The sequence below is a fragment of the Chenopodium quinoa genome, unplaced genomic scaffold (genome assembly GCF_001683475.1).
Source record: "Chenopodium quinoa cultivar QQ74 unplaced genomic scaffold, ASM168347v1, whole genome shotgun sequence".
NCBI classification, from domain to species: domain Eukaryota; kingdom Viridiplantae; phylum Streptophyta; class Magnoliopsida; order Caryophyllales; family Amaranthaceae; genus Chenopodium; species Chenopodium quinoa.
Genome location: NW_018744745.1, coordinates 1,114,250 through 1,129,317, shown reverse-complemented (window position 1 = coordinate 1,129,317; position 15,068 = coordinate 1,114,250). Strand labels below are relative to the sequence as shown.

At 33.2% G+C, this 15,068-nt stretch overlaps 2 protein-coding genes across 2 annotated transcripts; one reads left to right on the top strand and one right to left on the bottom strand.

Annotated features, from left to right (window-relative positions):
- Window positions 1-3,359: 3,359 nt before the first annotated feature.
- LOC110703628 (plastocyanin, chloroplastic) lies at window positions 3,360-4,198 on the top strand. The gene has a single exon (XM_021881418.1). It carries the CDS (start codon window positions 3,484-3,486, stop codon window positions 3,988-3,990), a length of 507 nt encoding a protein of 168 aa, XP_021737110.1. The 5' UTR covers window positions 3,360-3,483; the 3' UTR covers window positions 3,991-4,198.
- A 235-nt stretch (window positions 4,199-4,433) lies between these two features.
- Window positions 4,434-10,600, bottom strand: LOC110703627 (phospholipase D delta-like). The gene is made up of 11 exons (XM_021881417.1): window positions 9,599-10,600; window positions 8,220-8,625; window positions 8,013-8,129; window positions 7,205-7,399; window positions 6,829-7,104; window positions 6,514-6,582; window positions 6,266-6,413; window positions 6,001-6,149; window positions 5,760-5,924; window positions 5,403-5,603; window positions 4,434-5,289 (listed from the first exon to the last, which is right to left on the bottom strand). Exons 1-11 carry the CDS (start codon window positions 10,120-10,122, stop codon window positions 4,996-4,998), a joined length of 2,544 nt encoding a protein of 847 aa, XP_021737109.1. The 5' UTR covers window positions 10,123-10,600; the 3' UTR covers window positions 4,434-4,995.
- Between the last annotated feature and the right edge of the window lie 4,468 nt (window positions 10,601-15,068).

Below are 15,068 nucleotides of genomic sequence, written 5' to 3'. Positions count from 1 at the left end.
ATTATCTATACACATAAAAAAGGTATAGTTTCAACCAATGAAAAATTAGATTAATAATTTATTTTAGAATTAAAAAAATCACTCGCCACCTAAGCAAAAGTGACGAATAATATTTAAGAATTTTGACACATACGTAAAAACAACGAATAAAGAATAATTAAAATTTAAATTATTTTAAAAAAGCAATAATTATATTCTCTTAAAAAACAAAAAAAAACTAAGTAATAATTATCTATATGGATGCAAATTTTTTATCGCAAATATTTTTATTATTTTCCTAGAAAATATTATAAAAGTTTGATTTAAAATTAAATCTCATATGACTAATTTCCCATATAATTTTACATTTTAAATAGATCAAGTATATTAAAATAAACACATAGGCAAAAGACTAAGACGAATAAAACTAAATCTCATCTGACTAATTTCCCATAATTTTTAATAGTTAAACAATTATAAATGAGACTACCATTTTAAACAGAACGAGTATATTATGTAAACACATAGACAAAAGACTTATTTTGATCAATAAAGAAAATTAGATTTGACATTTATTTTATAAATTAAAAATTTAAATTGTCACATAAGCAAAATTAGTGAATAAGGTTTGAGATTTTAAATTCAAGTGTCACATAAAATTAATAAAACGATAAAGGATAACTTTAGTGTTAAAATTAAAAAATTATCTTATGATATCAGAAATTTTATCCATATATTTAATGAATGATCTTCATAAATATACAAAATTTTAAATTAAATAAAATAATTTATTAGAACCGTGCATCGCACGGGCTTACATCTAGTATATATATATATATATAAGGGGAGTTTTTCCCGAGTTTTTAGAGAGCCACGTAGGATTATAAATCTTAATAGTAGCCAATTAAATAAGAGATTATTAATTTCTTTTTAGAATTAAATAATTCAAATGCCGTGTAAGCAAAATTGGCTAATGAGATTTTTAAGTTTAAATTAATTAAATATTATATATTATCTTTTAATATTAGGAATTTTATCTAAATATATAACAAATTTTAGGCTCATAAATACAAAAAAAAATATTATTTAAAAAAAAATCAAACAAACCGTGCATCGCACGGGTTTCATCTAGTATTTTATAATTCAAACTATTAAGAAGTAATATTTAATAATATTATTAATTAATAATTTCTAATAACTATAACAATTCTTTCAAATAAATAATAATAACCATTAATAATAATTTCTTTTTATAAACATTTGATATTGGAATCACAATGTATACAAACATTTATTGTGGGTATTGATTGTTAGTTCATTGAGTTGAATTATTTTTCAAATATTTCCATACAATTTATGAATTAAAATAAAAGAGGTTTTCAAGTACTACCTCCGGTCCAATTTACTCGCAACAAAGGAATATTTTATGTCTCACAAATAATACCCCTTTGTTGCGAGTAAATTAGACCGGAGGTAGTACTTTGTATATTTTTATTTTGAGGGTTAAAAATATATGATTAAGACATATTTATAAGTAAAATCATTATTACTCATTAGATCATTTATTTTAAAATTTTGTGAAATGAATATAAGTAAATTGTTGTCTTTTATCTTTATACTATTAACATATGTTAAATACGGTACACATTTATTTATGTCTTCACTCGCCTAAATCAATGGTATATGCACATAATAATAATAATAATAATAATAATAATAATAATAATAATAATAATAATAATAATAATAATAATAACAACAACAACAACAACAACAACAACAACAACAACATTAATAATATTATTAATCATAATGTTGAAATCTGCTCTGCTCTACTCTGCCCTGTCCAGAAGCTCAAAAGAACAGGGCGTTACTCCGTTTGGATCTATGTTCATATCATGATTAGGCTTAAGATACTCAAAAGAGTCGTCTATAGCTAAGAGATTAATGTGTATCAGCCTTGCATTTTGAGGGCAATCACATATAGACATCTCCAAGACTTTGTGCTTAGGGGCCAAGTCACTGCCATTAAAAATTGTACAATAATTATTGATTTTTGTTTAGTTGGAAATTAAGCTAATAAATTAGATTAGGGTATTAAGGCCATTTCGTAATCAAATTCATCCATCCAAATGTTTGATTAATTTACACCATGTCCCACCATAATGTTTTGCTGACTAACTAGGTTGAAACCCGTGCGATGCATGATATATAAAGCCTATTTTTTAATTTGTACATTTTAAATAATCGCTATTATACAAAAATATAAATAAGAATTATTTTTTATTTATTTTTTATTTTAATCAAAATTATGATATAGTATATATTCAATGTTGTCTAATTCATAGTTCAATGTAGGAGATCATTTATTAATGTGCTATTTAAAATTGTTTCAATTTCCTACGATAAATTTATAGATTTTAGTTATAATGTAGAAGCTTCTAATATTTAATTAAATTTTCAATAATGTTAAATATGATAGTTTTCCAAAAAAAAAAAAAAAGATGACAACATCAAAGGCGGGAAATTTTTTATTTAGAAAGCGACACGTGGGCAATGATGATGTCAGTAACTTCTGTTTTAGTTTTAGTTAATAGATTTTTTATTTTAATCAAAATTATGATATAGTATATATTCAACGTTGTCTAATTCATAGTTCAATGTAGGAGATCATTTATTAGTGTGCTATTTAAAATTGTTTCAATTTCCTACGATAAATTTATAGATTTTAGTTATAATGTAGAAGCTTCCAATATTTAATTAAATTTTCAATAATGTTAAATTTGATAATTTTCCAAAAAAAAAAAAAAAAAAGATGACAACATCATTACATTAAGGCGGGAAATTTTTTATTTAGAAAGCGACACGTGGGCAATGATGATGTCAGTAACTTCTTTTTTAGTTTTAGTTAATAGATTAATAGATTTTAGTAAATGATAATGGTGTGATTATTTGAATTTAGATTGTATGAGTCTATGAGTGCTTAATCTCCATAATTTTAACTACCTATAAGATGTTGATTAAAATTACCTTATTGACTTAGTGTTTATTTATTTATAACTAACAATAACAAATAGAGAATAGTTATTGTTTAGGGTGTAGTTAATTTCATATTTCTGTGATAAATTTAAGGAGTAATTTGCTTAGACAATGAGTACTGACATTTTCTTTTTTCCATTTTTTTTTATATAAAAAAAAAAATAGAACATTTTCCTACTTTTTTTACTTACCCTCCCAAATTCCAGTAATTCCACAACATCAGATATAATCTAACAAGAACCAATCAAAAAGCAGATAGCACCCCCAAAATGGCCCACAAATCACAAAATCATTTATCCAAAACCACTAAAATTCCCTCCAATTCAAACCACACAAACCAATTAAACCACACCACCATATCCTCCATTTTATCACCTCTTATTAAATCCCACCCTCACTCTCTTCACTCTTTGGCAATTTGCATTTTCTCTTTACACCTTAAATCCTCTCTAAATTCCTCTTACAATGGCCACTGTCTCTTCCTCCGCCGCCGTCGCTGTCCCATCTTTTACCGGCCTCAAGGCCGCTGTTCCCGCCAAGGCATCAACCGCCAAAGTCATCCCCACCACCACCGCCGTCCCAAGAATGTCAGTCAAGGCATCCCTGAAGAACATCGGCGCCGCCGTGGTCGCCACCGCCGCCGCCGGAATCCTCGCCGGAAACGCCATGGCCCTTGACGTCTTGCTCGGAGGCGATGACGGGTCACTGGCTTTCGTCCCCGGTGACTTCAGCGTTGCCTCCGGCGAGGAGATCGTGTTCAAGAATAATGCCGGATTCCCACACAACGTCATCTTCGACGAAGACGAGATCCCTTCCGGTGTTGATGCCGGAAAGATATCGATGTCCGAGGAGGATTTGTTGAATGCACCTGGTGAGACCTACAAAGTGACCCTCACTGAGAAAGGAACTTACAAGTTTTACTGCTCCCCTCACCAGGGTGCGGGTATGGTGGGAAAAGTTACCGTTAATTAACTAATATTTGAATAAATTGGTTTTTATTCATATGAGTTTGTTGTAGAGCTATTATTATATTTTAAAAAACAAAATCTTGTTAATTGGTACAATTAGCACTTTTGTGTAATCCTTTTTTCTTCCTTTTAATTGTTGTTTTATATCTTGTGTAGTTAGTTGTATGAGCTAATAATTTTACATTTTGCAATTTGAGGCTAATGATTTGCAACGAAAATAAGTTAAATCGTACAATAAATTTGTGACCTTAAGCAATGCTGCCTGCTTAATATTTATGTGTAAATTTGACAAAAATCCTTCTAAACGTAACTTAGAGTTAGATTTAGATACATTTATTGGGTGTCATTGAAGTAATAATTGTTGTAAAGTAAATAATAATTACTTAACACTTAGCAACAACAAAATTGTGGCTATAAATTAATCTCGGATGGATACTGTTGCTACGATTTTTTTTTTTTTTCTTCTTCTTCCAATCAATGTCCACTTATTATTGTAGATTTATTATGTGTATTCAGTTATTAAATCGATGGTCCATATTGCATTGTAAAAAAAAAAAAAAAAATAAATTAAGTGATTTAAATATTTTCTTGTATGAGTTCTGCGGAATTTTTCCAAAAACAGAACTTAATCCAATATCTGCAGACTGCAGGAGCAAGTGACAATTTTTCTGGCACACACTTACTAAGTAGAAATGAGAGTGCAACCTCAATTTATACACTCTCTTCTATACAGTGTACATCTTTCTTACTGCATCATTAAGAAATATGAACCAAACACGAAGTATTAAAATTTAAGTAATCTTCTCATCTTCACAAGTTCAACCATCACCCGAACAACCACTTGGGAAAAAAAAAGAAAAAAAAGAAGGGAACGAAAAGCAAAAAAACTGCCCCCATTTCCTATTCCTCTGTCATGTGTTAGTTATGTTGTATAAGGTCAGTCTGTAGTTTATACACAGGTATTATATGCAGAAGAAGCACGTTTAAGCAACAAAAATTGTTTCAACTTTCAAGTAGTGAGTGCATCTGGAAGGGAGTTAGCAGCTCCTAGCACCTTACCGCCAACATCAGGGAAATATTCGTGTCCATTTAATGACTGAACCTTTCCATTCTTATCCACATCTAGAGGATATCTAAGGAGGTGCCCTTGCAATGGAGAATAATCTTCTGCTACAAATTTCTTCCAGTTTTCATCAGCTATGTTGTTTACAGATCTGACACACTCCAAATTTTCGGCTTCCTTAAAGAGATCGTCTAGCCCTCCTAGATGCTCTGCCCATAATGACATTCTATACCCATAGACCTGCAAGATTGAAACAATTACAACATACAAAGGTGTTGGTTGTTTTATCATAATGAATAATGTTGTCTCTCATCTCCCAAATCCAAAAAAATGGACCTGGTGTGATTACTAACCTGGCCGAGTGGATGTCTCTTCTTTCTACCCCAGGTTTGATGCGGTTGATAAGCACCCATAGCTATCTCGGTATCTCTTGAACCAGCCATTGATCGCTGGTTAATATTGGCTGACCCCAAAATCACATATTCATCATCAACTATCATTCCCTTGGCATGGACATAAATCATGAATCTCCGGTACTTTTGTGAAGGTAGAACCTGAGTAAAATTGCACAAAGCCTAAGAACTTTTTGTCACGCAAATAAAATTTCAACATCATGGACCCTTAACAGTCAGTAAAGAAGTATTATAATATCGGTTAAATAACAGAAAATATAACTTGTAGATTTGAATCAAAGAGCTTAAGAGTGTTACCCCTTCACCATTTTTGGATGACAGTGGACTATCTCCCAAGACCAGGGCTGGTTCGCGATTTCCTAGACAATAAAAATTTAAGTAGTCTTGTGGGTGTGCATCCTCGAGGTTCATTGCTTTAATCTCCTGTGCTATTATGCTGTACATCATTTGCATGGTTTCACCCTGTTGAAATGCACACATTAGGCTATAATGAATCAGTCCATAACTATCTTGAGCCACGACTGATTTGATATGTTACCTGCCAGAAAAGAATTTCTTGCACGGAAGCAGAGGTGGGTACGCCCTCAGGCCACATAGGGATGACAATGTAAACAGCAAATCTCTCTTTGGCTCGGATTTTGCTAACAACCTTCAGTGCCAACTCCATTGGTATCAAATGATCAGCACCTGCCAGTACATTATATCATTAAGCACACCAGCTATCGAATCCAACAGGAACATTCACATTTTCTAAACAACTTCAATAGCAAGATTATAAGAAAGGGAAACTGAAATTTTCATACCAGCATTTTTGTAATTTGGCCATGCATATGATGATCCAAGAAAATACTGGTTTTCTATATAAATGAAATGTTGAGCAGATCTGATTGCTTCAATGTAAGCTGTTTGGATGCTCTTGTCTATCACCAAATTCTTGGCACAAACCAGGTTCTGCAATTAAAACAGGTACATTGAGTCCAAAGGCTTCATTATCGAAAATACATACCTAACAGTACGGTTAGAGCAAAAGCAAAACATCTTGTCAACGAACCTGAGACTCAGCCTCCTGAACATCCTTTGGAAATCCTTGTACAGAACCTGAATCTATAGACCGAAAAACCTGCATCAACACAGTTTTAGATAAGAAGTTAAAATTAGTAGAATAGTAGCACATCTAGGTACTACATCCATTCTTCTAAATATTCCTGGTTGTATTTTTCTTGAAAAAATTTGGCTAAATATCGAATAATCATGCCTGACAATATTCATATTTGACTTGATTACTAGCACAGCAAGAAATCAGCTAGGATAGAGTTATTAGCAACTCCTACACTACAAATATTAGCTAACATGTTATATAAGCTACCTGAACTTGCCAACCCTCTGGATCATTTTCTTCACAAGCCCAAAGTAATGGGTCGTTAGGGGATGCACAATTAACAGGGCTAAGTATCCAAGATATACGCTTTATTTTCAGTAAGGCATCATCATGCCAGTGAGAAATGCTCTTGATTTTCCGTCTAAGAGATGATTTTGTGGCTTTTCTCCATCGCTGCTCAAAGTTGGTAAGCACATCATATGCTGCTGGCCCTTCGATTTTGCAGTGAAGATCATGCCATGGTTCCCTAGGACCCTTTGTTCCCTGTCAAAAAATGTAAACAAATATTTAGATTTAACCCTGATTTGTTACTGCTCCAAAGGAAACAAGCCTTTGTTTGTTTGTTTGTTTGACAGAAACTCACTTCAAATGTAGGATTGTGGTAATCATCATTGAAAACAGTGTCAAGGTCACGAAAGAGACGATGCCCCGGGGTATCATACCGGCCATCACAAAGGTCTAAACCTCCCAAAAAAGCTGTTATCTTCCTGTTATTCCCGGGTGCTTGAGAATCCACAATGACACATTTCTGATGGTGTGTATACAGGGTACCAACAACCTGAGGTCAAAACATCATCATAAGCAACAATTACAACCAGTACTCAAACGAAAACAAAAAGCTTAGAAAACAAAGCATTTATAAATTTCTCATCTCAATACCAAATAATATTAGATAGATTTGAAACAGAGGAACTTGCTGAAATCATCAACATAAATAACATAATTACTTAACAAGAGCCTGTTTGGTTTTGGGTCTAGGTTTTGAAGATTAAAGGTCATTAAACAGCATATATTAGTTATAAGTTCCATAAGAAGAGAATAGAAGTTAAGCTACATAGATAAAAAAGGGTTTGTATGAATTGGTCATATAGACTAATCTCTAATGATATGTGCTTTCCAGAATGGCAGGAACATTATATACGTTTCCTAAAACAGTTCCGGTTTATGACTCGAAATCTAATAATATTATCTTGTTTTTAGTATCATAAACACTTCTCCATATTAGAGATGATCGAGTATACTCCATGCTAAGCAAAAAGTTGAATTATTGTCACTTCTTGTGCAGCAAAATTCTCTCTTAATAAATGTCACAGAAATGAGTAAACACAGAAGCAAGAACCAGATGCAGAAAGCTTTTAAAGAAGGATAAACAATATACAACAAAAGCATGCCTGCTGCTTGATAATGCTAAGCTTACTGCTGGCATAACGCGGTGACAGAGTACAAATTACAGAGGAATGCTTGAAAAACTTTTTTGTTTCTTCATCATGAGTTTGCATTACACCTTGCTGCAACATAAATAAGGAAAATAATCATATGAAAAATCAATTGGTCAAAACAAAACCTTAAGCATATCAAGCTCATAATAAGATACATACCGTGTTGATGAAGAATTTACTATGGGAAGTCTTATCATCCCAAACAAGCAACAACACTCTAACCCCTTCCTGGGACTTGTACTTCAATAGGTCCCCTAAACTCAAGTCACCTCCATTAGGCAACGGTCTAGAAGGCTCTCGCACCAGCTTAACCTTATGGTAAACTGACCACCCTACAATGTACACCAAGTGATGTGCCTCCAATATAGCATGGCATATATCCTCCCAACATCTCCCATGTTGATACTCCACTCCTTGTTCTAGCTCAATCTTGGGCAAATCGTTCTCCAATACATGAGCGTCTTGGTACAATGTCACCCTTCCCCCTGGTCGCGCAGGGAAGTAGCTCCGTTCTACCCTATGTTCCCCATCTGCATTACTCTGGTTGGCATCACAAGGAATGAATCTGTGGACATTTTTGTCATAGAATCAAATGACCAAGTCTAGGTTGAAACTGTTTGTTACCACAATAATTAATTAATTAATTAATTAATTGATCTTTCTAAAACTCCAAAATTAGAAGGAATCTTTAAAATCCAGCCATGTAGAGCAAATGATCATCCCACTTTCTTTTCTTTCCAAAAGTATTGTTATCATGTCACTCATATAACCACAACACTAGAATTTTTTTTTTCTCTTAATGGAATAAATTCTGTGTACAGTGGAGTAATACATTTAAAAACATATTATTACTTACCCAATTTATAAAGCAATCAATTTTACCAGGTTTAAAACATTCTTATTGTAATCTTATTGTATACTCATTCATAGATTCTCCTTTTAATATACTACGGAGTAATTAATTATACATAGGAAGGGCAACTCTAAGAATCTAACCATGGTTTTTTCCAAAACATACAAATTAAACATAACTCATGCAAAATATGAACCCAAGTCTGGTCGGGTCCATAAGAGATTTTGTGTTCTATTAAAAACTATAAACAAAACCCAAAGAGGACCACTGCCAAGTTTCTATCCACCTTCTTAGATCCCAAAATCCGGAATTTCTTTGTTGAAAAAAATAATCATATAGAATATATGGAAGCCGGGAAGGAACGTTCGAAATTCAACCAACCAAATACCTCTTCTATCAACACCATCATCTTCTACGTTATGATCATTTACCGAATATAGAATTTTCTTTCAATTAAAAATACTTCCATTATTTGGTCTTTTACTCAATTCATACACTTATCTAACAATACTTGTAATTTCTATGTATTGAAATAGTCATGTCATATTCAAATTCATGAATACTTTTAAAAAAAAATCAAAAATTTAAAATTACTTTATTAAAAAATGTGAAATAATTTTATAATTAAAGTTGTGCATTGACGAACATAAAACTATAGAAAAATATAACAAAAACAGATAAAAACCTGAGACGTAGATGAACCGCTGCTTTAGGCTTAGGAGGTTTGCCGTTGTCTCTAAGAATGGGAAACCAGTCGTCGATCACCTCACCTGAAATAATCAGCGAAGCCGGGACGGTAGCGGTCCCGATCATGTCAGCCCCAAGGACATCATTATCCTTGATCTTAAACTCAATATCAGACACAGCATGAGCTAAGGGGATACTAAAATGCTCCTCCCATTTCGGGGTTTGCGAGTTCGATATCACACGGGTACGTGCCACCGTTGCCCCTCCTATATTAACTGTTACGTACGGGTCGCTCGTGATGATCTTATTATTCTTTAAATGAAGTTTATGATCGGGATCTTGGTTTTTCCCCTCGGATGATACTTTCCTCCTCCTAGAGAAAGGAGCGCGACACGAGGAAAATACCCGACGAAAGTTCTCGGAGAAGAGGTCCATGTTGGGAAGACAACGCGCTTCAATAATGTGGAGGTCGAGATCACCGTGAAGGTAGATCCCATGATTATTTTCTTTCTCGTTCTCCATTAAAATGTGAATTATATGTAATTAAATTATTATTAAATTTTAGGAAATGTAAAGAGGAGGTTACCGGTTAATGAAAGGGATGTTGACGGTTACATGTAAGCAAGGAAGTACGGGTCAACGGTTCCCGGAAAAAACGTTCGCCGGTAACCGGTGGTTGCCGGTTAATGTAAGGAAGAAGAGAAGTGAATTTGAAAGAAAGGAAAAATAAAATAAATAAAATTTTGATGGTGTTTGATAATTGGGTATGGGAGGCGTATGTTGAGATATACGTGGGGAGGAGAGATAAAAGTTGTTAAACGGCTGAGTTTAATTAGGTGAGCATTTTATTCTGTTTAATGTTTTGTACTAGTGTATATATATAGTGTGTTGGTGGAAGATGGTGCCGTGCGGCTGTTATTAGAGAAATGGTCCAAATAATTGGTAAGATTTATTGAAAAGGAGGATCCGTAGGAGTATGGCTGAATGCCTGTACTAAATGATATATGGTTAAAGTTATTATGCTAATAGTTTCAAAGTTAAACCACATATTGCTAATAATTTGGCATGAGCATAATAATTTGACTAGGTGTTGTGAATGATGAAAAATTAGTCCCACATTTTTTTTACACAAAAATTAGTCCCACATTAATAGAATAGAAGTTGGTTATATAGGTTATTCAATATAGCTTAATGTTGGGGTGGAAGTCCCATATTGGTAGAATGGAAGAAATTAGGTTGTTTAATTCTATTTAACTTGTTGTTGAGAAGTAAGTTCCACATTGGTTGAATAGAGAATACCAGCTTACTCTATACTATTTAATTTGATATTGGGAAGAAAACAAGAAACAAGAAAAAAGGTGTTTTCACTTTTCTGTTGTCAGTTTCCAAAATTAGCATGATTTTAATAAGTTTGACTAATTTTTATTCATTATATGACATATATCATACACTTTTAAAATACAAAAAACCAAAAAAATGAAATTCGCAACAATGCCAAACGAACCCTTAGTTACTCTATTCTATATAACCACGATAAGTCTAATTTTTGTAAGAAAATTTAATCTATCCAAAAAATAAAATTTGATAAAATATACAAATCAAATATATAGAAATTATAATGTCATATTCTATATTAACAGGCAGTGCAAAAAAATTATCTAAAAATGGATTTTTTTAGGCTGCCCAAACCCGACCGAGAGTTGGTTTAATCAGGTCTAGTGGCCATATTAGTATATGCTTATTAATAAATGCATTTTTAATAAACATCAAATAACAAACTAAAATTTCCACTAAAACTATTAGCAAAAGTGCAAACATACACAGAATTACAATACCTATATCACCTTTTATATCTAAAAAATCATTTATGAAACATAATTTTTATTTTATAGCTATACGCCTATACTATATAAATCCTTAATTTATGATAATATGTATGTATAGTAGTAAAATTGTAGAAACAAAGTTGTAACTAACTTAAATATATATAGTTATATTAAATTGAAATTGAAATAAAATATTAGCTAGTTGAGGTATTTGAAAATAAATAAATTTAAGTGATGTTTTAAAGTAATTTCTATGACATCTATTATATGAATCAATTTATTATTACTTTTTTTGTCAAAATTTAATGATACTTCATTTAAAAGATAAGTAAAAAGGAGTCAAAATTATTATCTAGGTAAATGTATATAGAATAATTATGAACACCAAATAAAAATATACATTTGTCATATTATTATTATATATATAATATGAAAAATATAAAATATTTAGAATAATATTATTATAGAATCAAATATTAACAAATAAATAAAAAAAATAAAAAATAAATAAAAAGGGAAGGGGAAGTTTTGGAGGTAAAAAACAGCACCAGGATGTGACACGTGTCACTCCCGATGTCTGTTTTAGTATTAAGTTATTGATTATTTAGAGCATAACAAAATTTTTAATGTGAGTCATGGTACATGAACACGAGACCGGTTGGGCGAGAGCATACATTTAGTAAATAATAATTGCTTGCTCGATATGGTTAAATTATCCGAATCGGGTGCGAGAGCAAGCTTATTTTCAGAAGTGTAGATGGCTCGATCAGGCGGGCTTTGCCTGGTCGAGCACGAGTCTAATTAAAATTTTTGTCCGTTTTTTATCCATTGGGCGGGCTTGGCTCGATCGGGCGAATGCAAGCGGTTACTTTCCTACAGTTAAATTGTTTATGATAGTGACTTTTCATTAAAAGTAAGTTTATCTTAATTAATTATATTTTGGAAATGGTGACTCTTGGATTAAATGGTGTTCATTATATATAGTTAATTGCTCCAAAGTACAAGTTACTTCCTTTTTCACTTTTATCTTCTTGTTTATCTATTCTATTGTTCTTAAAGTATTCTTAGGGAGGTCAATTACATTACTTTAACTGATCTCGAATTTAGAAGAAATCCTGGAAGCATAGCAAGCATAGTGGGGGTTAAAATTGCTTTAAGGAAAGTGTAAACACGTCCCTAATTCTTCATTCCCCATAATCATTTCTAACAAATTAAAACTTGATTACTCGAGCCAACCCAAACATTAGCGAATAAGGACAAGACATCTTGAAGATGGAGGTGGTAAGAGAATCCTCACCCAGTTGGCAACCACCACCTAATTGCTTCCCATAACTTTTGACAAAATAGAGATAAGAGAGAATAGAATGACTTTGTATTGCTTTATTATTATTCATTAATAGGTTGAGTATTTATACAAAACCTACGCTTATAAGATAGAAAACAATCTTCTTAAAAGATATACCATATATCCAAATGATATATTCAATAAATATTATCTTAACATAAATAAATCTAAATATATTTATTCTCATAATAAGATACATACGAAAATATATCACACATATATTTTTCCGATATCTCATACTAATAACTTTATAGTTGTAAAAAATTAAAAAAGTCCCTCTCTAGGGTGAGTGAGTCCCGTGCTAGGGTTTGGTAGTGCGAAAATAAATTTCTTCCAATTCTCTAGCAATTAATAGCAATCTTGTGAACCCAATCCTTGTGCAAACGATTCTGGTTAATGATGGAGGACAATTTATTTGATGACTGGAAAAAATTACGATTGACAGAATATGAAGGTGTGGTGTTAGGAGGCGATTATGTCGAATCGATTTCGGATGATACTAAAACTAAATTGCAGCTTACGCTGGTTGGGAAGTTATGGACTGTTAAACCATACAACTTGGAGGCGATGAAACGTACACTAAAGGGTGTATGGAGACTGAAGGAAAAATTTGTTGTTCGGGTTGTGGAGACGAATTTGTTCGTCTTTCAATTTTTTTTGTGTGGAAGACAAGGAACGTGTGTTAGAAGGGAGACCTTTGTTCTTCGATGAGAAATTACTTCTTTTGCAGGAAGTTTATGGAGATGAAAAACCATCCGAAATATCCTTTAAACACACACCAATGTGGGTGAGGCTGCTAGATGTACCTCTGAATAAACGTTCGATTGCGGTAATGTATGATGTTGGTGAGTTCCTTGGAGGTTTCATAGAGGCAGACGAGTCTGACCCTCTGGGATGGGGCGAATATTTGTGAATAAAGGTTCTTGTTGACATTAATAAACCATTGCGTAGGGGTTTTTCCTGTCTTTGGGGAAAAACCAGTCCACATGGATCGATTTGAAGTCCGAGCGGCTAGCAGATTTCTGTTTTTTCTGTGGGAGGATTGATCACAACGAAAAAGAATGTCAGTATAAGGAGCAGAATAAAGATGATGATCTGAAGGTGGTGTACCAATATGGACCATGGCTTCGTGCCTCTCCCATGAAGTGAAGCAAGTTTGATGCAGGAGAAAGGGAAGATGAGAAAGCTTGGGTGGAACGAATCAAGACAGGGACGATTGCTAAAAAGAACCCCAGCTACAATGACACAAATGTGATTAAGCTAGGCCCGGTAAGTGCTGCAAGGAAGCTTTTTTTCACCTCTCCAAACGAAAAGGAGAGTGGAAAAAAGAGTGATATGATGCAAAATAAAGAAGCTGAGTTAGTTGCTGTAAGTAATGGTGAGCAGATGGTTTTGAGAACTGTTGGAGTAGGAAAAAATGAGAGTGGAAAAAAGAAGAGTGAGAGTAAGACATGGAAAGAAGGGAAAGAGAAGGAAGGAGAGGGGAGTGAAGTAAAGGAGACTGCTACAGGGGTGATAAAGGAGGGAGAAGGGAAAACAGAGTTAGGGGAAACTATTTCAAAGGGTGAAGTGGCGAATAAGGTGGCTGTGGTGACAGGAGAAAATGAAAAGAGGGATGAGGGATATTTCATGGATGAGGACAGGGGAAGGAAATTGAAAAAAGTGAAAATTATAAGGGGAGATAAGAAAGTAGGTGAGGGAGTTAAAAAAAATAACAGGAAGCAAAAGACAGTGTGATGAAGGGGGGGGGGGGTAGGAGATGATGATATGCTGGTGGATGAGGATGTTTTGAATGAAGAAACAAACAAGAGGCGTAAGGTGTTAATGCAATCCCAAAATGTGGCGGGCCCCACTCCATGGGCTCTCGGTGAACAATGAATTACGCCCTCTCATGGAATTGTAGAGGTTTGGGGAATACCTCGGCAATTAGTGCTTTGAAGAATGTTGTTTATTTAGAAAAACCCAAGATGATTTTTTTGTGTGAGACTAGATTAAAGAAACATGAGATGGAGAACATTAAAATAAAATTAAAATTTAGCAATATGTTAGCAGTATGATGTGAAGGGGCAAGGAGAAAAAGAAGTGGCGGTCTTGCATTGTTATGGAAGGATAATTTTGATGTGGAAATAAAGTCTTTCTCTTTGAACCATATTGATGCTTGGGTGAGGTGGACGGGTATTGGAAGGTAGAGGTTTATAGGGATTTATGGCTACCCCGAGGAAGAAAATAAGTATAAGACAGGGTTGCTGCTGGATACATTACATAATAATCATTCTGGGCCTTGGATTTGTGGGGGG

Coding starts and splice junctions, on each gene's coding strand:
- LOC110703627 (XM_021881417.1), bottom strand. CDS start 10,122: ATGGAGAACGAGAAAGAAAATAATCATGGGATCTACCTTCACGGTGAT. Junction 6,414..6,513: donor TTCAGGAGGCTGAGTCTCAG/GTTCGTTGACAA, acceptor TTTTAATTGCAG/AACCTGGTTTGTGCCAAGAA. Junction 6,150..6,265: donor GCCAAATTACAAAAATGCTG/GTATGAAAATTT, acceptor ATGTACTGGCAG/GTGCTGATCATTTGATACCA.
- LOC110703628 (XM_021881418.1), top strand. CDS start 3,484: ATGGCCACTGTCTCTTCCTCCGCCGCCGTCGCTGTCCCATCTTTTACC.